At 35.0% G+C, this 23,698-nt stretch overlaps 3 protein-coding genes across 3 annotated transcripts; all 3 read right to left on the bottom strand.

Moving 5' to 3' along the window:
- Positions 1-14,534: 14,534 nt before the first annotated feature.
- LOC124897099 lies at positions 14,535-16,377 on the bottom strand. The gene is made up of 2 exons (XM_047409495.1): positions 15,362-16,377; positions 14,535-15,133 (listed from the first exon to the last, which is right to left on the bottom strand). Exons 1-2 carry the CDS (start codon positions 15,968-15,970, stop codon positions 14,897-14,899), a joined length of 846 nt encoding a protein of 281 aa, XP_047265451.1. The 5' UTR covers positions 15,971-16,377; the 3' UTR covers positions 14,535-14,896.
- A 1,121-nt stretch (positions 16,378-17,498) lies between these two features.
- Positions 17,499-18,266, bottom strand: LOC107865033. The gene has a single exon (XM_016711397.1). The coding sequence runs from the start codon at positions 18,264-18,266 to the stop codon at positions 17,499-17,501; it is 768 nt and encodes a 255-aa protein (XP_016566883.1).
- A 2,899-nt stretch (positions 18,267-21,165) lies between these two features.
- On the bottom strand, positions 21,166-21,865 carry LOC107865034. The gene is made up of 2 exons (XM_016711398.2): positions 21,750-21,865; positions 21,166-21,667 (listed from the first exon to the last, which is right to left on the bottom strand). The coding sequence occupies exons 1-2, from the start codon at positions 21,863-21,865 to the stop codon at positions 21,166-21,168; spliced, it is 618 nt and encodes a 205-aa protein (XP_016566884.2).
- Between the last annotated feature and the right edge of the window lie 1,833 nt (positions 21,866-23,698).

Genomic DNA, 23,698 nt, shown 5'->3' with positions numbered 1-23,698 from the left:
ATGGTGTTTCTCATAACCTTGCTCCTCGACAGTTGCAGCATCAAAACGGACTATCCTATGCCTCTTAGTAGGTTGTGATGCTGATGCATCTTTAATCAAACCTGCCTTCTTGAGAATTTCTAAAGGTGGGACTGTACTAAAATCCTCAAAATCTTGTATGTCGAGTTCCGAATACGAATGTATGTCGACAATAGGTGTTTTACCAGAACGATTAACAACAATTTCATATGAAAATTCAAATTCAGCGTCATTTAATTCAAAGTCCTCAATCATTTGCAAATCAAGACTTTACACTTCTTCACAAGTTGGCCGTAAATTATTGTATACAAAATGTTAAGCAATAAAAAATGACAACATTAAAACTCTGTTAAAGTCAGCACATTGAAATATAAACATAAGCACGAAATAATATACTACATACTTACCTTGCTGAACATATCACCCATAAGCTTCTCATACAATACTTTGATTTCAACAACCTTTCAATTGAAAATTCGTGAAATTATATTTTTCACCCGCTCAGATATCGTACTGTCTACCTCAGAATAACATTCATACATCCAAACATTCAGCACATGAGACATTCCCCCCCCCCCCCCCCATCGAGTATAACTGTTTCTCAACAAAAAAATTTTGTCTCCACATTGCAAGAAGCTTTTGAAATAAATTCTTCCCCCACAAAAATTGTTCGTAACTACCATTCTCAATCATCACAAAATTTGATCTGCTAATGGTAGCATCACGTATTTTTGAATATACAAAAGTGTGAATGAATCAAAGTATTGACATACTCAAAGCATCAGAATTATTCTCAAAGTTGCCCAACTTGAATCGCTGTAGAAAAAGACATCTTTGACAGAATTTTTTGAACTTGAAAAATACTTTGCCTGTAACTCCCTATATTCCACATGTACTAGTTGTACTGATGTGGCACTTGATATGGACTTATGAGGTAGGTAATGGGCTCGGGTATCCTATGTGATTAATGACGGTAAGAAAGGTTTTGAAGAAATTTCCACATATATTGAAACATGGTACGATTAAGTTACCATAGATGAGAGTATCTAAATTTGGGCTCTTAGGTAGGTATTTGAATCAAAAGAATGAAGTGACCAAGTGTACATAAGTTTTAATTTTAACTATAAGCATAAGCATTTTGATCTTAAAATGGAATAAAATATTGAGGTTTTTGCTTGACAGATTTAACCTAGTAGGTGAATCACCTACTTTGTCTTTTTGACCAACCTAATAACTAAGAAGGTGCATCACCTATTAAGTCCCTCTTGACCAGTTTATTAGTCCAAGTACACTTCCACCTACTTAATTTAATTTTGGCCCAATTTGAAGGAGAGAAAGAGAGAAGAATGGGCAGCCAAGGCCCAATGATTTTAGATCCACTAAGTCCCAATATAATGGGAAAGTAGGAGAATCACATATTTGATAAATTATGGCCCAAAATTAGCCAAGAAAGTCAACCAAAAGAAGATTCTTTTAAAGGGGTTGAAACCAACTCTTTTAACTCATTTTAACTAGCCAAAAAAACAGCTTTCAAGATTTTCTCTCTTGTTCTCTCTTAGCTATGCAGTAGCCCTAAAATTCTACTAGGGTTATAGGGATTTATCTTCCTTCTAAGTTAAAGTTAAGTGAACAAATCATGATCACATCTTAAGAATACTATAAGAATTATGTTCTCCATGATTAAACTATAAGATATCCCTTTTTAAGTTTGACAGTCCCTTTATTCTTGATTATTAAGAGATTTTTCTCTTCACTTTTAATTTGTATGAAAAGATATAAAGCTATTAAAGAGATATACATTAAGCAAATAAACTACCACCAAAATTAAGGTATGAATACTGTCCATTTTTACCCTTTTCGATACATGTGTTGGTAGAGATCGTATATATGTTGTTGTTAAGAACTCAAGGGATGGTGAGTTCAATATTTGATTGCAATATGAATATTTGGGGCTATTTTTGAATGGTTATATATATATATATATATATATATATATATATATGTTGGGGGATGCTTGGGTGATGTTGGGATAAAGGTGTGAATGGTTTCCAATGTAAGGTAGAAGAAGAGTATAGTGGTACACCACCGAATTGAATGTCGCATATGCTTACTGGCCACACCACTTGGTATACCATTTTGAGAGTACAATAAGGACAAAGCTGTTAAGGGGTTCTTATAAGAAGTTACATTACATGTGAAGGTGATTGGAGAAATTACATTACATGTGAAGGTGATTAGAGAAGAGAGAGGTTGAAAGAACACCCTTGGAATAGTTAATTGTGGGTTACTATCTACTTATTGTTTTGGTAAGTTTAAATGCTCTGAATGTGTTAATTAGCTACTAATACCAGTTTTATGCTATTGTAGATTAATAATAAAAAAGGAAGGATGTTAAGTAAGAGTGTGATTAGTTGTGCAGCAAGGTATGTATGGTTTATCGATCCTATACTCTTTGGCATGAATCTAACTCCTTTGTTACAAAGTAAGATTCCTAAGCATTCTTTCTTACAAATTATACATAAATCTAGCGTACAACCTGCAGGGTGGCTAACAACCTTATTCTAACTTGTTAGGTTGTTAAAGCACCTGAAGATGTGTTTGTTACTAGATCTGTCCATTTTCCCTTCTAAATACTAGTATGATATAGGTGTTTTTAGAAATAAGCTTTATAAGTTGTTTTCTTAGTCAACATGACCCATGGTGTTAGTTATGCTCCTATGTGTTATATTCCTATTATTGTTGTATCCTACCTCATTGCTACTGCATCTAGTGCGTATTTGTATACATTTTGTTACTGGTCCAAAGTTCGAAATCTAATACATGACCACCAAAACAATAACTTTAAAGATGAAAAAATGATCTGAAATGATTGTATATATTCTTGGGTTGTATCCCAGGGTTGGAAGAAACACCTAGCATGGGTTGATCCCAACATTACGGGTGGTATCCCAGGGGGGAATGGAAATCCTAGCATGGGTCGATCCTGATTTGTGTACTTATGAAGACCGTATCCCAGGGGTTAAAATGCCTAGCATGGGTCATCCTCTTTTACCACTGATCAGCTGGTCATTTGTATCACGCCTTATAAAGTTACAAAGTAAAGAGGAATAAAACAAAGTAAATGATGTAATGTACATGATCCCATAAGTACAAGAAAAGTTGGTATTCTATCCTTATCTTTATAGTTATATATTGACAACTAATTTTGTTGAGCTCTTGTTTTATTTATAATCACTTCATGTCATATATACTCAGTACACTCTTTGTATTGACACCCCTCGTGGGGGACGCTATGTTTTGTACCATAGGTACAGGTACTCCCGCTAGTAGACCACTCCAGTGGGAGCACAGGACATCCAGCGGCTATTTGTGAGCTCCAAGTTGAATCGAAGCTTTCCGAGTCTGTTATATGTATTTTGGTATTGTATAGTAGTTATGAGCAAGGCGGGGGTTTGTCCCGACCTTAACTAAGTTCATGTGTCTTTTAGATGCTTTGCAGACTAATATGAAGTTAAGTATGGTAGCATTGTGTTCTTTTAACATTGTGGTCCCAACGACCAAGTCTTGTGTATGTAGGTTTGGACTTACTTATGTGGTTTTTTTTTATGCCTCGTATCCATACTAGCATGACATTTGACTGTCATAGTTACATGCATGAAAAGTATAGAGTTACGAGTTGGTTCTCCCAAAATGGGTGCATGTCCATCCCAAAGGAATTTGGGGTGTGACAAAAGTGGTATCAGAGCAGGTCATCCTAGGGAGTCGTCCGCAAGGCCGTGTCTTAGTAGAGTCTTGCTTATGGGTGTGTTGTGCACCATATCTCTAAGTAGGAGGCTTCGAGGCATTTAGAAGTTGTTTAATTTTTTTTCATTCCTTAGATCGTGTGGTAGAGCCAATAATGTAGGTTGATTTGTATTTAACCTTGAATATTTTTTTCTCAATATAGTAAAGATGTCGATTACAAGAAGGAGTAATGGTAAGAGTGAGCAAGTAGATGTAGCTGCTGGAGAAGGGAAAAGTAAATCACCACCTAGACATGCTGATCAAAGTGAGGTGCAAGGTGAGTTTGTATCACAGACTTCTTCTACCCCTCCATCTCCAGAGGTGCTAAGGAGAATAGGAGTACCCCCAGAGTCACCTATTAATGCAACTGAGCAAGATTTGAAGATTGTGGTGCAATTATTAACACGTATAGTTGCTGGACAAGGTCAAGGACAATCTGGTCCAACTATGGGTTTTAGTGGTGTAGATAGGGTAGTTAGTCTACGGACACAGGATTTCCTTAAATTAGACCCTTCTCAGTTCGCTGGGTCAGACCCTAATGAAGATCCACACGACCTTATTGATCAGATTTAAAGGGCTTTGGATGTTATGCATATATCTTGTAAAGAGACAGTTGAGTTAGCAGCATATTGATTAAAAGGGGTGGCTATATTGTGGTATGAAGCTTTGAAAAAATCAAGGGGTATAGGTGTACCTTTAGCTAGTTAGAAAGAGTTCAAAACAATATTTCTTGATCATTATATTCCATTCGAGATTCGGGAGATCCACGCAGATCAGTTCTTAAATCTCCACCAAGGTAACATGAGCGTAAAGTAGTACAGTCTTCAATTTAATTCTTTAGCCAGGTATGCTCCAAATGTAGTGGCTACTATAGAGGATTGAGTTCATCGATATGTGGATAGATTGGACCCATATTTGGTTAGAGCTTGTACTATTGTTGCTTTGAATAAAGACATGGATATAGCAAGAATACAAGATTTTGTACAAAAGATGGAGGGTTAAAGGCAAAGAAGGACACAAAAACTAGAAAGAGAACACTCCAAGAGGGCTAGATCTATGGTACAATTTTCTTCATCTCAAAGTGAGTTCAGGCCTCGGTTCTTCAATAGACCCCCTAGACCATCACCTTCCTACTCCATATCAGGTGCTCCTCTTCTATTCCAGAGGTTTAAGGGAAATTAATTCGGGCAAAGAAGTGAGAGCCAAGGTTCGCAAGAGGGGAGGTATCATGAGCAAGGAGTTACAAGTCAATCAAGACCTCCTAGACAACTTTGTAAGAACTGTGGAAGAAATTATTTAGGTGCATGTCGATTTGGGACATATTCTTGTTATTGGTGTAACACACCGGGACACATAATGAGAGATTACCTAAAAAGGGGCATAGATGATATGGCATGACCTACTGGATCTGCTATTGCATCATCATCCTTGGTTTCTTATTTTGGTAGGGGTCAGCAGATGCCTACTGGTCGTGGTAGGGGTGTTAAAGAATCTGGTTCTAGTGATGTTCAAAATCATACATATGCTCTAGCGAGTTGACAAAATTTGGAGGCTTCTCCTGATGTGGTTACAGGTACATTGTCCCATCTTTTCACATAAGATATATGCATTAATTTATCTAGGCTCTACATTATCATATATCACCCTATTACTTGCTAAAAATTTCAAAACACCAGAATTGCTAGCCAAGCCATTTAAAGTGTCTACACCAATTGGCAAATCTATTATAGCCAGAAGAGTTTATCGTAATTATATAGTAACTATTTGTAATCGTGATACATTGGCTGACCTTATGGAGCTTGAAATGGTAGATTTTGATGTTATAATGGGTATGGATTGAATGTCTTCTTGTTATGCCACCATGGATTGTCGATCCAAGAGGGTGCATTTCTGTTTTCCAAAGGATACAGTCCTTGAGTAGAGGGGTAATATTGGGGCACCAAGGGGTAAGTTTATTTTTTATATTAAGGCAAAGAATATGATGTCCAAAGAATACATATGTCATCTAGTAAGGGTGAAAAATATAGAGGCAGAGTCACCGACTCTTCAATCCATCTCAGTGGTAAATGAATTTCCTGACATATTTCCTGAAGAGCTTTCGGGTTTACCTCCAGAAAGATAAGTAGAGTTTGGTATTGATGTGATCCCAGGTACTCAACAATTTTCTATTCCCCCGTATAGAATGGCCCTTGAAGAATAACGTGAATTAAAGGAACGATTAAAAGATTTGTTGGAAAAGGATTTTATAAGGCCTAGTATATCTCCTTGTGGCACACCCGTGTTATTTGTACGTAAGAAAGATGGCACTTTGCGAATGTGGATTGATTATCGATAGTTGAATAAGGTAAGAATTAAGACCAAATATCCCCTTCCTAGAATTGATGATTTGGTTGATCAGTTACAAGGTTATAAGTGTTTCTCAAAGATTGACTTGAGGTCAGGTTATCACAAAATGAGAGTGAAGGAGAAAGATATACCTAAAATAACTTTCGAACGTGATATGGTCATTTTTAGTTTTTAGTTATGTCATTTGGGCTAACTAATGCACCAGCAGCTTTCATGGATGTGATGAATTGAGTGTTTAAGCCATTATTGGATGTATTTGTTATCGTATTTATAGATGATATTCTGGTGTATTCAAGATCGGAAGAAGACCATGGTAATCATTTGCGATAGGTGTTACAAATTTTGTACGATCGTAAGTTGTATGCGAAGTTCTCCAAATGTGAGTTTTGATTAAAATCAGTAGCATTCTTGGGTCAAATTATATTTGATGAAGGGATAAGAGTTGATTCTCAGAAGATAAAGGCAATGAAGAACTATCCAAGACCCACGACGCCTATGGAGGTTCGTAGTTTCCTAGGCTTGGTAGGTTATTATAGAAGGTTCTTTGAGGGGTTTTCTTCTATTTCAACACCTTTAACAAAGCTAACATACAAAGAAGCTAAGTTTCAATAGAATGAAGCTTTTGAAAGAAGTTTTTAAGATTTGAAGAATAAGTTAACTTCTACACCCATATTGGTATTTCCGGATGGAACGAAAGGCTATGCGGTATATTGTGATGCTTCAGGAGCTGGCTTAGGATGTGTTTTGATGAAACATAGTAAAGTAATAGTGTATGCCTCAGGACAGTTGTGGCCACATGAGAAGAATTATCCAACACATGATCTTAAGCTAACAACAGTTATATTTGCTTTAAAACTATAGCGCCACTACTTGTATGGGGTTCATGTTGATATATATATAACGACCACAAGAGTTTGCAGTACCTATTTAACCAGAGGGACCTAAATTTGTGGCAGCGAAGGTGGCTTGAGCTGTTAAAGGACTATGATGTCAATATCTTATATCACCCCGGGAATGCAAATGTGGTAGCCGATGTGCTAAGTCGTAAGGCAATGGCAAGTATTTATAGGCAGCCCACGAAATTCCAAGGGATAACTAAAGATCTACATCAATTAGCTATCTTGGGGGTTCGCCTTCTTGAATCTTCAAACAAAGGCATTGTTGTGCAAAATGCAGCAGAATCCTCATTAGTAGCCAAAGTTAAAAAGAAATAATACATAAATCCTATTCTTTTACAGCTTAAGTAGAATGTAAAATATGATATGAAAAAGGCATTTGAGCTTACAGAAGAGGACATACTTCGGTGCCAAAACAGATTATGTATACCTAACGTAGATGGGATACGAAAGCAGATTATGACGGAGGCACATCATTTAAGATATTGTATCCATCCTGGTTCAACTAAATGTATCATGACTTGAAACAGGTGTATTGGTGGGGCGACATGAAGAAGAAAATTGCAGAATTTATAGCTGAATGTCCAAATTATCAACAACTCAAAGTGGAGCACCAAAAGCCAGGAGGTTATATGCAGCTTATGGAGCTCCCAACTTAGAAGTGGGATATGATCAACATGTATTTCATCACTGGTCTACCTCACTCATCTCAAAAGCTTAATTTTATATGGGTAATAGTTGATAGAATCACCAAATCAGCACACTTCCTACCAATTAAGGCCACTTACACAGCTGAAGAGTATGTAAAATTATATATTAAAGAGATAGTTCGGCTATATGGAGTCCCAATCTCTATTATATCTAATAGGGGAACTCAATTTATCGCACATTTTTGGAGGTCATTCCGTAAGAGTTTGGGAACGCAAGTCAGTTTAAGCACAACTTTTCTCCCTCAAACAGATAGACAAGCGGAACGTACAATCCAAACACTAGAGGATATGTTGTGTGCTTGTGTATTGGACTTCAAAGGTAGTTGGGATGACCATTTTCCACTAATTGAGTTTGCATACAACAATAGTTATCACTCAAGTATCAGAATGGCAACTTTTGAAGCTTTATATGGCAAAAATTGTAAATCACCAATTGGGTGGTTTGAAATGGGTGACAATACCTTATTTGGACCAGATATTGCTCATCAAGCTATTGAAAAATTTAAGGTGATACAACAATAGTTAGAAACAGCTTAAAGTCGACATAAATCATATGTAGATACTAGAAGAAGGGGGTTAGAGTTTGCTATAGGAGATTGGGTCTTCTTGAAGGTGTCTCCAATGAAAGGGGTAATGAGTTTTGGTAAAAAAGGAAAACTAAGTCCCCTTTATATAAGGCCATATAAAATTATTCAAAGATTTGGCCAAGTGGCATACGAGTTAGACTTATTCCAAGAGCTTTCAATGGTACATCCGGTGTTTCATGTCTCAATGTTCCGCAAGTGCATAGGAGATCCATCTCATATTACTCCTACTAAAGATATGCAGGTTACGGAATAACTCACCACGAAGAAGTGCCTATTGCTATACTCGATCGACAAGTTAAGAAGTTAAGAAATAAAGAGATAGCTTCAGTAAAAGTGTTGTGGAGGAACCCGCAAGTAGAGAAAATCACATGGGAAGCCGTAGAAGCAATGAAGTCAAAGCACCCTCATTTATTCGAATCTAAAGAGAAAGTCCAAGGATGCTTATTTGGGATATAAACAAATACACAAGTATTATATGGATAACAATGAGTTTAAACTTAGTCTTATGTTCATTTAGGCTAGCTAGTTATGCTAGCATTCGAGGACGAATATTTTTAAGGGGGTAGGATGTAACACCCTATATTCCGCGTGTACTAGTTATACTCACATGGCCCTTGATATGGACTTATGGGGTAGGTAATGGGCTCGGGTATCCTATGTGATTAATGTCGGTAAGATAGGTCTGAAGGAATACCCACATATATTAAAACGTGGTATAATTAAGTTACCATCTATTAGAGTATCTAAACTTGGGCCCTTAAGTAGGTATTTGAATCTAAAGGATGAAGTGACCAAGTGTACATAAGTTTTAAGTTTAACTATAAGTATTTTGATCATAAAATGGAATAAAATATTGAGGTGCTTGCTTGAAAGATTTGAGCTAGTAGGTGAATCACCTACTTTGACCTTTTGACCAACCTAATAACTAAGTAGGTGCATCACCTATTAAGTCCCTCTCGACCAGTTTATTGGGCCAAGTACACTACCACCTACTTAATTTAATTTTGGCCCAATTTGAAGGAGAGAAAGAAAGGAGAATAGGCAGCCAAGGCCCAATGGTTTTAGATCCACAAAGGCCCAATATAATGGGAAAGTAGGTATATCACCTACTTGACAAATTATGGCCCAAAAATAGCTAAGAAAGTCGTCCGAAATTAGATTCTTTTAAAGGGGTTGAAACCAACTTTTTTAGCTCATTATAACTAGCCAAAAAAAAACAGCTTTCAAGATTTTCTCTCTTATTCTCTCTTAGCTATGCAGCAGTCCTAAAATTCCACTAGGGTTCTTGGGATTTACATTCCTTCCAAGTTAAAGGTAAGTGAACAAATCATGAGCACATCTTAAGAATACTATAAGAATTATGTTCTCCATGATTAAACTATAAGTATCCATTTTTAAGTTTGGCAGTCCCTTTATTCTTGATTATTAAGAGATTTTTCTCTTCACATTTGGTTTGTGAGCAAAGGGATCAAGCTATTAAAGAGATATACATTAAGGGAATAAACTACCACCAAAATTAAGGTATGATTACTGTTCATTTTAACTCTTTTTGATACATGTGCTAGTAGAGATCGTATATATGTTGTTGTTAAGAACTCAAGGGATGGTGAGTTCAATATTTGGTTGCTATATGGATATTTGGTATGTTTTGGAATGGTTCTATGTATATATGTTGGGGGCTTCTTGGGTGATGTTGGGGGAAAGGAATGAATGGTTTCCAATGAAAGGTAGAAGGAGGGTATAGTGGTACACCACCGAATTGAATGTTGCATATGCTTACTGCCCGCACCAATTGGTATACCATTTTAAGTATACAATAAAGATAAAGCTGTTAAGGTGGATCTTATAAGACGTTACATTGCATGTGAAGGTAATTGGAGAAGAACGAGATTGAAAGAACACTCTTGGATTACTTAATTATGGGTTATTAACCGCTTACTATTTTAGTAAGTTTAAATGGCGTGATTGTGTTAATTAGCTGTCAATACCAGTTTTATGCTATTGTAGATTAATAATAAAAAAGAAAGGGTGTTAATTTTGAGTGTGATTAGTTGTGCAGTAAGGCATGTATGGTTCATCGATCCTATACTCTTTGGCATGAATCTAACTCCTTTGTTACAAAGTAAGCTTCCTAAGTGTTCTTTCTTTCAAATTATACATAAATATAACGTACAACCTCCAAGGTGGCTAACAACCTTATTCTAACTTATTAGGTTGTTAAAGCACCTGAAGATGTGTTTGTTACTAGATCTGTTCATTTTCCCTTCTAAATACTAATATGATATTGGTGTTTTTAGAAATAAGCTTTATGAGTTGTTCTCTTAGTCAACATGACTTATGGTGTTAGTTAGGCTCCTATGTGTTATATTCCTATTATTGTTGTATCCTGCCTCATTGCTACTGCATCTGGTGCGTATTTGCATACATTTTGTTACTGGTCTAAAGTTCGAAATCTAATACATGACCACCAAAACGACTTTAAGATGAAAAGAATGATTTGAAGTGATCATATATATTCTTGGGTGGTATCCCAGGGGTGGAAGAAACACCTAGCAACGGTTGATCCTAATATTACGGGTAGTATCCCAAGGGTGAAAGGAAAGCCTAGCATGGGTCGATCCCAATTTGTGTACTTATGAGGACCATATCCCAGGGGTTAAAATGCCTAGCATGGGTCATCCTCTTTTACCACTGATCAGCTGGTCATTTGTATCACGCCTTATAAAGTTACAAAGTAAAGAAGAATAAAACAAAGTAACGGATTTAGTGTACATGATCGCATAAGTACAAGCAAAGTTGGTATTCTATCCTTATCTTTATAGTTATATATTGACAACTGATTTTGTAGAGCTCTTGTCTTATTTATAACCACCTCATATCATACATACTCAGTATACTTTTTGTATTGACACCTCTCATGGGGGACGCTATATTTTGTGCCGCAGGTACAGGTACTCCAGCTAATAGACCATCCCAGTAGGAGCACAGGACATCCATCGGCTATTGGTGAGCTCCAAGTTGATTCGAAGCTTTCCGAGTCTGTTATATGTATTTTGGTATTATATAGTAGTTATGAGCAAGGCGGGGGTTTATTCTGACCTTAACTAAGTTCATGTGTCTTTTAGAGGCTTTGCAGACTAATGTAAAATTAAGTATGGTAGCATTGTGTTCTTTTAATGTTGTAGCCCCAACGGCCAAGTCTTGTGTATGTAGGTTTGGACTTACTAGCATGACCTTTGACTGTCATAGTTACATGCATGAAAAGTATAGGGTTACGAGTTGGTTCTCCCAAAATGGGTGCCTGTCCGTCCCAACGGAATTTGGGGCGTGACATCGCATTAATATGGACTTTGATGATTCAGTAAAAAGATGTTCCTCGATGTTCCCTGTATGTTTAAGACCAGATATAATGGCATACTCAATAATAGAAAACTTGAGAATGATTTTTCTCCACTTAAACATAAATTTTCTCCGGGTTGTCTTGCTCTTTCTCAAACATAAGTAAGCATTTGGATATTTGACCCTGATAATTACACTGTGGCATGTCTAGAAATAAATAAAAAATTATTTGACGGAATAGATTTAGAACTTCTTCACCAAGATAATTATTTATGTCTGCTCCAAAATTTTGATTGCAATAACTACCGAAATGCAACAGATGCACAGGGACATTTTTTATCTTGTATTTCATACCCTATTGAAAATGAAACAAGACATCATATGTGAGCATATGTTGTCAATACATATACAACACTTATGTATATTAACAACATATACATAAAAATTGAAGTGTGTGAACTATGAATTCAATAATATATCTAACAACATATCACAACTGATGTATATGTTAACATATACATAGATGATGTTCATTGCCTCAACTGGCCATATCAAAATTGAACACCTATACAAAGCAAATATGATGTATATAAATTAGACATCTCAGTAGTAGTTTAACAACATATGGTAGTTTATGAATAAGTTATTCATATACACATGAAATGTTCAGTGCATCAAACTAACATAACAAAACATAACTTACGTATATGTGCTCAATAATGTGTGTGCAACACATACATACTTACTAATGTTCAACACTCATTAATCATTTAGATAAATAAACTATACAGATCATTGTAGTTCAAACAAACACATCACCATAAATGTATATGCCCAAAGTATGCAAAGATTTATTTTGTATTTTCACAGACAAATTATGACAAAAATTCAAACTGATGAAAAAATTCATAATCTACCTAATAAGTAACAACCATCCCATATTAATTAACAATTTTAAAACCTTAGATTACTAAAAAAAAAATACACCCAAAAAAGATTTTAAAAAAAATATCAAAAACGTAAAAATCATACATACCTTAGGTAGACGTAGATATGCATTATCATCTTTTTTGACTTTTCTTGAGGATTATTCAATTATTTTTTTCGACTTTTCAGCTTTCAGCAACAACTTTTTTAATCTTTTTCATCTTGTTGGGATCATTATGATATTTAGATCTGTTTCAGCAAAGTTAGGTTCCTCGTAATCAAAAACTTTAAGAACGAATTCAACTATCGAATTTTTTGGTTCATTATGCTCTAACTGTATTAATCCTAAACTAAAAGAAGGAGAATCATCCATTTACTAAGTACTAAGTTGTTAATTTAGTACTTCAAATAGACGATTTTGAAACAAAAAAGGACAATAAAGATATAACTAAATTTTGGTAAAGTAGAAACCCAAAAAATTACTTAATAAAAACATGCAACAATATGTTCATTCGAAAATCTCCAAATTTCGATTAAGTAAAAATGCTGAAGAAAAATTACTAACCTCAAATCTTAAAAATCAAAATGATAAAAGAAGATTAAGTTAAAATTGAATGCTATCAGTTGAAATCAAGTACGGCTGGTTTCAAAATGGTAATCGGTGCTTGATTGAAGCCTTATTTTTAGGAAAAAAAAAGCGGGGAAAGAAACCCAACTCCTTATGTATATATACTTTTAGGGGTCATTTGGTTTGCGGTACTAAAATTAATAATCTCGGAATAAAATAATAATTTTGGGATAAAAATGTGAACCACTCGTTTGGTTGTAAATACTTAGAATAACTTATCTCGGGACTAATAATTAGTCACGGAATAAGTTATCCACCCAATTGGTGGGATAACAATCCCAAGACTATTTTTCTTTGATATACAATTATACAATAACTAAAATACCCTCAATACCTACGATTTCATTTCACACATCTATATATATATATATATATATATATATATATATATTAGTATTTTAATTATGAATTTTAATAAAAGTTAAATACTTAATAATTTTGACATAAACTTTATATTTACATTAAAAACTTATTAGTAATATATAATAATTTATCAAAAATTTAAAATTCTTATTCCATCATTATCTTCAATTATCTGTTTTCATTGACCCGCCTCACATAAAAATATCAACACCATTGTTGAATTACATATTTTAAATTAAATCATTCTTTAATCACTTAAAAATTGATATGGTATATATAAAATGAATTTTAATATATTATATGAGTGATATGTGTTTAAATGAAATGAAATAAACAATAAATTCTCTTTTACTTTAACAAACTTAAGTTGGAAGTTTTTATTTCAAACTAAATAATATATATTAAGATTTTTTTTAAACACACAGGGCATAATCAGGGAAAGGAACACGCAAAAAAAATGAAAGTTAAATAAGATGAAAGTTTTAATTTTAAAATACACTTGATATAATCATAAAAATGCGCACACGCAAAAAAATTAAGTTAAATAAGATGAAAGTTTTATTTTTAAGAATAAATATTTAAAATTTGAAAAGAAATTATACAAAAAAGAGTTTGACAAGATGGAAGGTATTTTTGTAATCACATAATTTATTCTTAGAAATTATACCATGCATATTACTTTGAATACAATAAATCAAACATTCAATAAAAAATCATTTCAGCATAATTAATCTCAGTATAACTAATTTCATATCCCATAATTTTTTATAATAATGAAAATATAAGTTGTGTAATTACGTAATTTTTAGTATTATTCGCTTGTAGTTGTATTCATTCATTTATGTATTTGTTGTGTTCGCTTGGATATATGTCAGCAAACAGAATCAAATTCAGTGAATTATGAAAAGCAAAGTTATGATAAACTGAAAACACTTCATCATATATATATATACACATCAAATTATATTCAATACTTTTCCATCCCAAATTAATCACTGATTCTCTGTAGTATTCTCTATAACAGAGAGTAAAAATTGGCTATTCCATAGGCCTGCTTCTTGGTTTGTTTTTTTTTTTCTAATAATCCTGAAACTAATGAATAACAACTGCTAATTATATTTTACAATAATCTCTAAAAAAATAGATAAAGAAGGCATATGAAACTACTAACTATTAATCAAACTCAAATTTATACTTACTAATCATGAACTATAATTATAACGCCCTCTGTTAATTAGATGTTAAATGACCATAATACCCTCCTCCTCCTCCGGCAATCATGGCCGGCTTTAGTTGCTGCTAACTCCGTTCTTCCACTCTTCCTCCGTTACCGTTCGGGTGCCGTAACGCATCTCCGGGATTCAAACGGCAGGTGCATGATCTACCGGCAGCAAATGCATCGGCAATTGGCTTAATTACCAAAGTAACCTCCCCAATCGCCACGCACCAAGCAACAGCTAAGAACATCACCATCACGGCGGCACCATGGATAAGATCTTCCGCTGGCCGAAATGGCAACAATACTAAGCACAAAATCTGCAACGGCAAAGCAATCATGAAAGATGTTGCAAGCAAATTCACCCCAACCTGAATTTTCCTGTTGATAACAAAGGATATAACCCTCCAACACGAAAACAAAAAGGCTATCAAGTAAGCAATAACAAATCCTCCAAACAATATAGCACTGTACAAAGGGTATGTACAGAGAACCGCCTTGTTTCCCAACACATCGATGGAAAGAAAAGAGCTAGAATGCATGTATACCGGTATATGCTCCTGCAATGGAGAGAAAAACACAAGAAGGATCTGAAGCACCAAAAGCGGCACACAAATTGGCCACACAACAAACAACGCCGAAATATCACTTGGGTTATTTTGTATCTTAATCGAAACGTTTACCAAGAAAAGAAGAGTAATTAAGAACCCCGGTTCGAATAACCCTAAAGATAGAACCACCTGAACTTTACACAAATTCGCCTGTTGATTTAGCGTTAGAGAGGGTAAAAATGGAAGAACGTATTTCCGGCGAATGAAATGTAGCCGGAAAACTTCGTTGAAAGCCCAAAGAAAAGCGAAGAAAACGAGGAGTAAACGGACGGTCCAGAGAGAATTGATGTGTTGGAGAAGAGGATATTGTCGGGATCTAAACCGAAGATGGAAAATAAATATCAAGCAAAGGAACGAAAGAAGGAGAAGAGCAGAAATGAAACAAACCGTAGCGAAATCAAATGTGCCGTCTGAAAGGGAAACAGAAGGAAAAAGGAAAGTAGAATTCAACGACGTAGAATTGAAATCAGAATTTGGTATTAACGGGAAAGACGAGATAATTGCATCGGAGCCATTAGTAGCAACGAAGAAAGGAGACTTTCTCATAGATATTTTTGTTGTTGTTGTGGCGGTGGTGGTGATGGTGATGGTAGATGATTCGCCGGCCACCGTGCTGGTGACGGGGTTGAATAGACGGTGAATTATTGCTTGTGATTAGTTGTTGGAATTGCTGCATAATTGTTATGGGAAGTTTGTTGATTAATGGCGGGTTAAGTGTATGGGAAAACAGGGAAATTGGACAAGTAGAAAAGATTTTGAGTTTGAAGGAAAGAGAAATTAAGACAGATATTTTTGGTTAGTGGAATTTGAGGAATTTCTCCTAATAGTTCCTTGTTCTACGGTAGCCAATAGTATTCTAAAAATACAATGTACAACTCCTACTTCAGATAGAAATAGCAAGTGGAGGATGGAAAATCTGGAAATCATATACGGAGTTGTACCTTTTTGTTCGGATAAAAAGTTTAACGTAAGAAAATACCCTGCCGTCCTAATATTTTCAGTAGAACGTTTGAAGATTTCATTTGCTCGTCTTTTTTTAACACATCAAAAATATTATCGTTTTCCTTCTCTTCTAACTCTTTAATTTCGTTTTGCTTCATGATTACTTGCGATTATGTAACTAAAAAATATTTTAATATATTTTTAATATGTTTTTAAATTAAATCATAAATTCTTTTTAAATTTTATATCAAGTTAAAATTATACAAATAAATAATTTAATTGTTTATTTTATGAAAACGAATTAATTGATCGTCTATTTTTACCTTTTTTTATGTAAAGTTGTGTAACGTGTTCTCATCATTTTAATTCTGTTATCCTTTTTTATTTAATATGAATTTTAAGTATTTTAGGTAAGAAATGTAAACTAAAAATTTATCAAAAAAGAAAAAATATTAAAACTCAGTGCTATTTCACCACGTAACAACACGATGATGAAATAAAGCATAGGGGCAATATGGCCAGGAATATAGATATTTGTATTATAGGTACAGTAGATTCCTTTTATAGCCAATTATAATGCTTATATTTTAGCATATTTACATATATATCTCACGATCCATACTAAAAAAAGATGGACATACGTGATAATTGAGTGAAAGCCTCACGGGCAACTTGTCATTTTGCGCCCATAAAATTCAATTATGCACTTTGTACAACCGAAAGCAGCAATTAGTACTATATCAAATGACCAACTTAACCTCATTCAAATTAAATTTATATGACCAACTTAACCTCATTCAAATTAAATTTAAATGAAGCACACACATTGATAGAGATATGTGCTTCTTGTTCCGTCTTTTTCTCTTATTAGATATAACTAGTTCTTGATAGCCCATGTAAGGCACGAGCTCAACAAATATTATTTTTAGTTCGATTTAATTATTTATTCGTCCTTTTTTTTTGGTAACCATGGCTTCCTTTTCACCAAAAAAGTATGTCTTTACAATTTTAGAGAGTTTGCTGACCAATCATTCTCTCCATCCATGAACTACTCAGATACATACAATTTAAAACAATTTACTCAGCTGCACCTATCTCTATACATTCAAGGATAAAAATTTAGGTTTGCTAGTTATTCCTTCCATCTGATCACATTTGCTCCCTTTGTATGTATGTGGATTGCAATATCTCTACATATCTTGTCACTCGAACAGGTTCCATTCTGAAATCTGAGCAAATTCCTCGTTTTCCAGATTCCATATATCAGCATAATAAAAGTAGCTACCAGAATTTTTCGATGGCCAGATTTCAATTTCACACTTGTTATCAACCATTCTATCTCACCATTCCAGCTTCCTATTCTTCTTGTAATCCCCAGCCAATAGAGCAATCTACCCAACATGTTCTTTGTGAAGTTGCATTCAAAGAACAAGTGGTCAAAGACTTCATCAGCTGCTCCACAGAATACACAAGTTTTGGGAACTTGTATACCTAACTTGAGTAGTCTATCTACTGTTGCTAATCTTATCTGCACAGCTAACCAAAAATTGAACTTGTGACTTGGTTGAAGGTGAGGTTGCAATGTCAGTTTCTTCCATGCCATTTTAGGATACTGAGGTATCTGTAGTAGGTATAATCTCCGGGTACTGAATTTTCCTTCCTGTTGAAACTGCTGCAGTCTGCTATTCAGATCTCCTTGGAATTGTTGTAGCTCCATAATCAACTTCCTTGTATTCAAAACTTTTCTAATCACCCAGGATACATTCTTAGGTGTTTGAAAGTGCTCCAGAGTTTGATACATTATATAGTAGCAATGCATCCATCTTATCCATAGACAGTCTTTCTTCAGTGCAAGTGCCCACAGGTGCTTTATAATAACAGCCTTATTCCACAGGATCATGTTTATAACATTTAGTCCACCTGGAGCTTAGGGTAGATATACCTTTTCCCAAGAAACAAGAACCTTCTTGGAGATTTCAGTATGTCCAGTCCATAAGAAAGACCTGCATACAGCCTCAATAGTTTTTACCGCCTTTTTTTGGAATAAAAAACACGTGAGCCCGATAGGATTGCATACCAAAGATTACAGCTTTTATCAGTTGAAGCCTTCCTGCATATGACAATAGTCGTACAGATCAGCAGGCTATCCTAGCAGTAATCTTCTCCACTAGAGGCCAACATAATGCTATAGAGAGTTTCCTAGCAGCACTAGGAACTCCCAAATATTTGAAGGGAAAGGATCCAGTACAATAGCCATTTTTTTCCAGCATCTCCTGCTTTAAGTGACCAAAAATACCTGCTAAATACAAAGAACTTTTGTCCACATTCACCTGCAGTCCAGAAGCTTGAGAAAACTTACTGAGAGCCTGAGTTAGCAATCTAATAGATTGTTTTTCAGCCTTGCGGAACAACAGAAGATCATCAGCAAAACAAATATGTATTGCCCCCACTTTTTTGCATCTAGGGTGGAACTTAAATTCTTTATTCCTAGCTAACTGTTTCAACACTCTATTCAGGTATTCTATAGCAATGTCAAACAGATATGAGGACATTGGGTCACCCTGTCTAATACCTCTCTTTCCTAGGAATGGTTTAGTCAGCCCCCCATTCATAGTCAATAAATAAGAGACAGTAGTTACACAAGCCATAATCCAGGATACAAATTTTCTAAGAAATCCCAGTTCAATTAATAATCTTCTTGACCATTCTAAAATATCATAGGATTTCCTGATATCCACCTTGAGGACACATCTAGGAAAGTTCTTTTTCCTGTTATATCCACTAAATAATTCATGAGCAAACAGTATGTTGTCAGTGATGCATCTGCCTTCTATAAATGTTGATTGAGAATCTCCCACTAGATCACCAATGACATATTTAAGCCTACCAGTGAGCACTTTAGTAATAATCGTGTAAACAGTACTACAACATGCTATAGGCCGATAATCTTTAACATAAGTAGGGGCTGGCACTTTTGGCCCCAAGGTCACAGCTGTGCAGTTAACCTCTTTGTCCATAACACTAGTGCTAAAAAAGTGTAATACAGCTTTCATGAGATCAGAATGTACCTCATCCCAACAAGTAGTGAAAAACTCTATAGGGAACCCATCAACACTCGGAGCTTTCTCCCTCGGCATCCCTCTTATTGTTGTTTTCACTTCTTTAATAGTTATTGGTTGGATTAGGAGTTGTTGTTGTTCTCTTGATAGGATGTGTCCCTCCTGAATTATCTCTGAATTAGGGATTGGGTGCAATTCTCCCTCTTTCCCCATCAAGCTAGTGAAGAAATAAATGAATTCAGCTTCTATCTCTCTAGGTTCTGTTAGTTTTATTCCAGCTTCAGTGTATATAGAGTTTATAACAATGATGTTTGATCTGATTTTCCACTAAGCATGGAAATATTTAGTATTGGAGTCACTATTGTTGATCCATAGAGCTCTAAATTTCTGCCTGAGTACTTGTTCCTCCACATTACTCCATTTTTCCAATTCAACCAATGCATTTTTCTCTTGCTCAAATAGTTGAAAGTTGCAGGTTTGTCGGCTAAGTTCTTCTTGCACCATTTCTAACTGATGCCTGGCAGCTTCTAGCTTCTGCTGATAGGAGGCTAAATAGTGATTCACCTCTTTGATTCTTTTTCACCTCCTTTAATTTTCTCTAAATCACCTGCATTGGGTTGCTAGGAATCTCTTGAGACCAGGCCACTTGCACCTTCTTTCGAAATTCTGGATGTTTCATAACTGCGTTGTAAAGCTTAAACGATTTTGGATGCAAACTATGATAAGACTGTGCTTGACAATTTATCACAATAGGTGAATGATCTGATACTCCAGGTACCAAATACTCAGCTTCTACTTATCCATGGTTCTGCAGCCACCAGAAATTTCCAAAGGCCCAACCTATTTTGTTGTATACTCTAGTAGCCTCCTCATGCTTATTGCACCATGTAAAATGGCAGCCTGACCTCTTCAACGCAGTGAGTTGAGTGGATTCTATCATATCCTTAAATCCCTGTACCTCATCCTGAGTAACTGGAGAGCCAATTCTGTCCTCTGAATTCAATACATTGTTAAAACCACCCATAATCAGCCATTCTACTTGAATCTGAGATCCCAGAGTGTTTATTTTCCTCCATAGTTCCTGTCTTCCCCCCAGAACATTACTTGCATATATCATAGTCAACATACAAGTAAATTTTGTGTTAATATTTCCTATTTTGTAATAGATGAATTGTGCTCCCTTCTCTATCACTTGTATTTGTATATGACTCTTCCATAAGAGCCATATCCTACCATTAGGTCCCTCACTATAGTTGAATTGAGCACTTTGATCCCTTGCTACATTATTTTTCACCTTATTGACATTATGATTCTCCACTCTTATTTCTAGTACTCCCATAATCTCCACTTTATTCTTCCTCAGAAAGAGCTTCAACTCCTTCTGCTTAAAGGGCTTATTCATCCCTCTAATGTTCCATGAACAAACAATCATGGGGGTTGGAATCGAGTGCTACAACTAGCAGTATCTTCACATTGCTCCCCTATAGTATTTTTACCCTTCCTTTGAAAAGACCTATCTTCAGCACTTTGGCCAGGGGAGTCTGGGGTTGGCTTCACGTGTATTGTATTACCTGGTTGTACATAATCTACCATGTCTTCAACTTGATCAATCTGTGTATTAGTTTCATCCCCACTGGCTTGGACTATTTTTGGTTCCTCAGACTGGTTTTCCTCATGCTCCTTTGCTTCCCACTTCTGTACCATCCCCTTTCTTCTATGATTTCTCCTTCTTCTTGGGGGTTATGGGTGTGGTGCTTGAGGTTCCTCAGTCTCAACCTTCTGCTTCTTTTGGCATTCATCACTATTATGCCCAAATAGGTTACAGTCCACACAAAATTTGGGCACCCAGTCATAGGTTAAGTTTTGCTGTATAATACCAGATAGAGTGCTTATTTCTACCCGATCAGGCAGAGGATGACTAATATCAGTCTCAACCAGCACTCTTGCGTAAGATATTCTCTCCATAGCTGCAGTGTATTTGTCTATATACATGGGTCTACCCACCACACTCGCCAATTTACTCAATGCCTCAGCTGACCAGTATCCCAGAGGAAGGCTAGGGAATTTTATCCATAGGAGAACTTTATTAAGACATTCTGGGTTAAATTCAAAATCGATCTCCCAATTCCGCAAAATTACTGGCCTATTCCGGTATGTATATGGCCCTGATTGCATCACTAAATCTCTATCAGATATCATCGCAAAATTTGAAGATATAATATCCATCATCATGATAGAGAATCTGAGGTTTAGTAACGAAATTCCAAACATGGGTAATATAATTATCCATGGTTTTGAAGAATGGGGAATCTCCCAATACATACCCAATCAGCGCAGTACTCCAATAGGCCTCTTGTTCGACTATATCTGCCTCCTCTAGTTGAACCACCACCTTATCTCCCTTCAGCGACGGGGGTATGTATGACAGTGCTTTTCCCATCTGCGAGCTGCGGTTCCTAGTATGACTTGATTCCTTTTTTAATACATCAAAAAAAAAAATTCTTTTCTAATTCTTTAATTTCATTTTTCGGATGACTACTTACGGTTACAAAATTAAATAATATTTTCATATATTTTGTATATTTTTAATTTAAAATCACAAAATTTTAAAATTTTCTTTAATTTTAAAATTATGTGTCAAGTTAAAATTATACAAACAAATGATTTGATTGTTTGTTTTTACCTATTTTTTGTAAAATCCTGTAAAATATATTTTCATTGTTTTAATTTAATTGTCTGTCTTTTATATGAACTTTAAAGAAAGTAAAATAAAATACTTTAATCTTATGATTTTAAACATGTTATTTGAGATGTTTAAAGTAAAAATTATCAAAAAAATAAATTGAATTTCAGTTTCATTTCACGACGTAGCAACACGATGATGAGATAAGCATAGGGGATATTTGGACAAGAAGTATAGATATTTATATTATAGCAATAGTAAGATTTCCTTTTCAACCAATTAATAATGCTTTAATTTCAACATATTTACATAAATATCTCGTGATCCATACTACAAAAGATGAACATACATTACAACTGAGTGAAAACCTCTCGAGCAAATTATCATTTTGTGACCATAAAAAATAATTTTGCACTTTGCAAAACCCAAAGCAGCAATTAGTACTACATCAAATGACCAACTTGACCTCATTTAAATTAAATTTACATGAAGCACATACGTTGACAGAGATTTGGGTGCTTCCTGTTCCATCTTTTTCTGTTATTAGATAGTAAAATTTAAAAATAATATAAATTTATATTTTTTGGAGGGGGAGGGGCCGGTAGGGGTTGGATTAGGCATGAAGTTGAATAATATAGGATAAAAGGTAAAATAAAATTATGTAATATATTAAATAAGGACAGAATTGAGAAAAAAATAAGAAAATCATGAGATACCATCAAATCAGGAATTACAAAAAATTAGAATTTTTATGATTATCAAATCATAACATATCATATATTTTAGAAAATAATAAAAACAAATATAATTTTCTTAATATTCATAAGTACACATCATACCATGAAAAATCACCATCCAAACAAAGAAGGGAACAATAAACAACCTAAACACTAAACAACTAAATCTAATAAGATTTTAGCGGGATAGATAGAGATTTTTTTTATTTTTCTTAATTAATGATTTTGAATTCAAATTCTGTGTTTGAAAAAGAATGTCCTTTAACCAGGCTTATGCAGAGGTTGTGGAATATGCACACCTGAGCAACAACCTGAAAGGAAATAGGGCTAAGCTTTCAATAGCAGTTCGATGGAACCCCCTCAAAGGGGATTCTACAAGTTGAATGTGGATGGAGCTTGCTCAGGGAGTCCAGATTCCAGATAAGGCGGGGAACTAAGGGGGAAATTAGAAGGGTCAATGGGAATTGGGTTTTGGGCTTCTACAACACCTATCAGCAGTGGCGGACTCAGGATTTTAAGGTTGTGGGTGTTTTAATCAGGAATGAAACTATAGTACCCTACAAGGATTCGGGCGAATCCAATAATTTTTACGTAAACTCTATATTTACACTAAAATTTTGAATATATGTATATGATTATATAGTGTGAACCCATTGACAAACATTATCGCTTGGCCTAGTGGTGATGGACCAACATTAAGGGCCTCTCTTCTGCCACGGACGTATGTTCGAACCCTATTACAGCATATTTATTTTTTTGATTTTTTATATTTCTTTAAATTCAAAACCCACCGACTTCAAATTCTGGCTCCACCTTTGGCTTTAATTTTTTTTTTTTTTTTTAACATAATTTG

Source organism: Capsicum annuum, chromosome 3 (assembly GCF_002878395.1).
Source record: "Capsicum annuum cultivar UCD-10X-F1 chromosome 3, UCD10Xv1.1, whole genome shotgun sequence".
In the NCBI taxonomy this organism is placed as follows: domain Eukaryota; kingdom Viridiplantae; phylum Streptophyta; class Magnoliopsida; order Solanales; family Solanaceae; genus Capsicum; species Capsicum annuum.
This window is presented reverse-complemented; position numbering and strand designations above follow the sequence as displayed.

Bases quoted from the DNA above. Each gene is read 5' to 3' on its own strand.
- LOC124897099 (XM_047409495.1), bottom strand. From the start codon at position 15,970: ATGAGAAAGTCTCCTTTCTTCGTTGCTACTAATGGCTCCGATGCAATT. The intron at 15,134-15,361 runs GTATACATGCAT...TTGCCGTTGCAG, and splicing joins CATTGCAGGAGCATATACCG to ATTTTGTGCTTAGTATTGTT.
- LOC107865033 (XM_016711397.1), bottom strand. From the start codon at position 18,266: ATGATCCTGTGGAATAAGGCTGTTATTATAAAGCACCTGTGGGCACTT.
- LOC107865034 (XM_016711398.2), bottom strand. From the start codon at position 21,865: ATGGGAAAAGCACTGTCATACATACCCCCGTCGCTGAAGGGAGATAAG. The intron at 21,668-21,749 runs GTATGTATTGGG...ACTAAACCTCAG, and splicing joins TGGAGTACTGCGCTGATTGG to ATTCTCTATCATGATGATGG.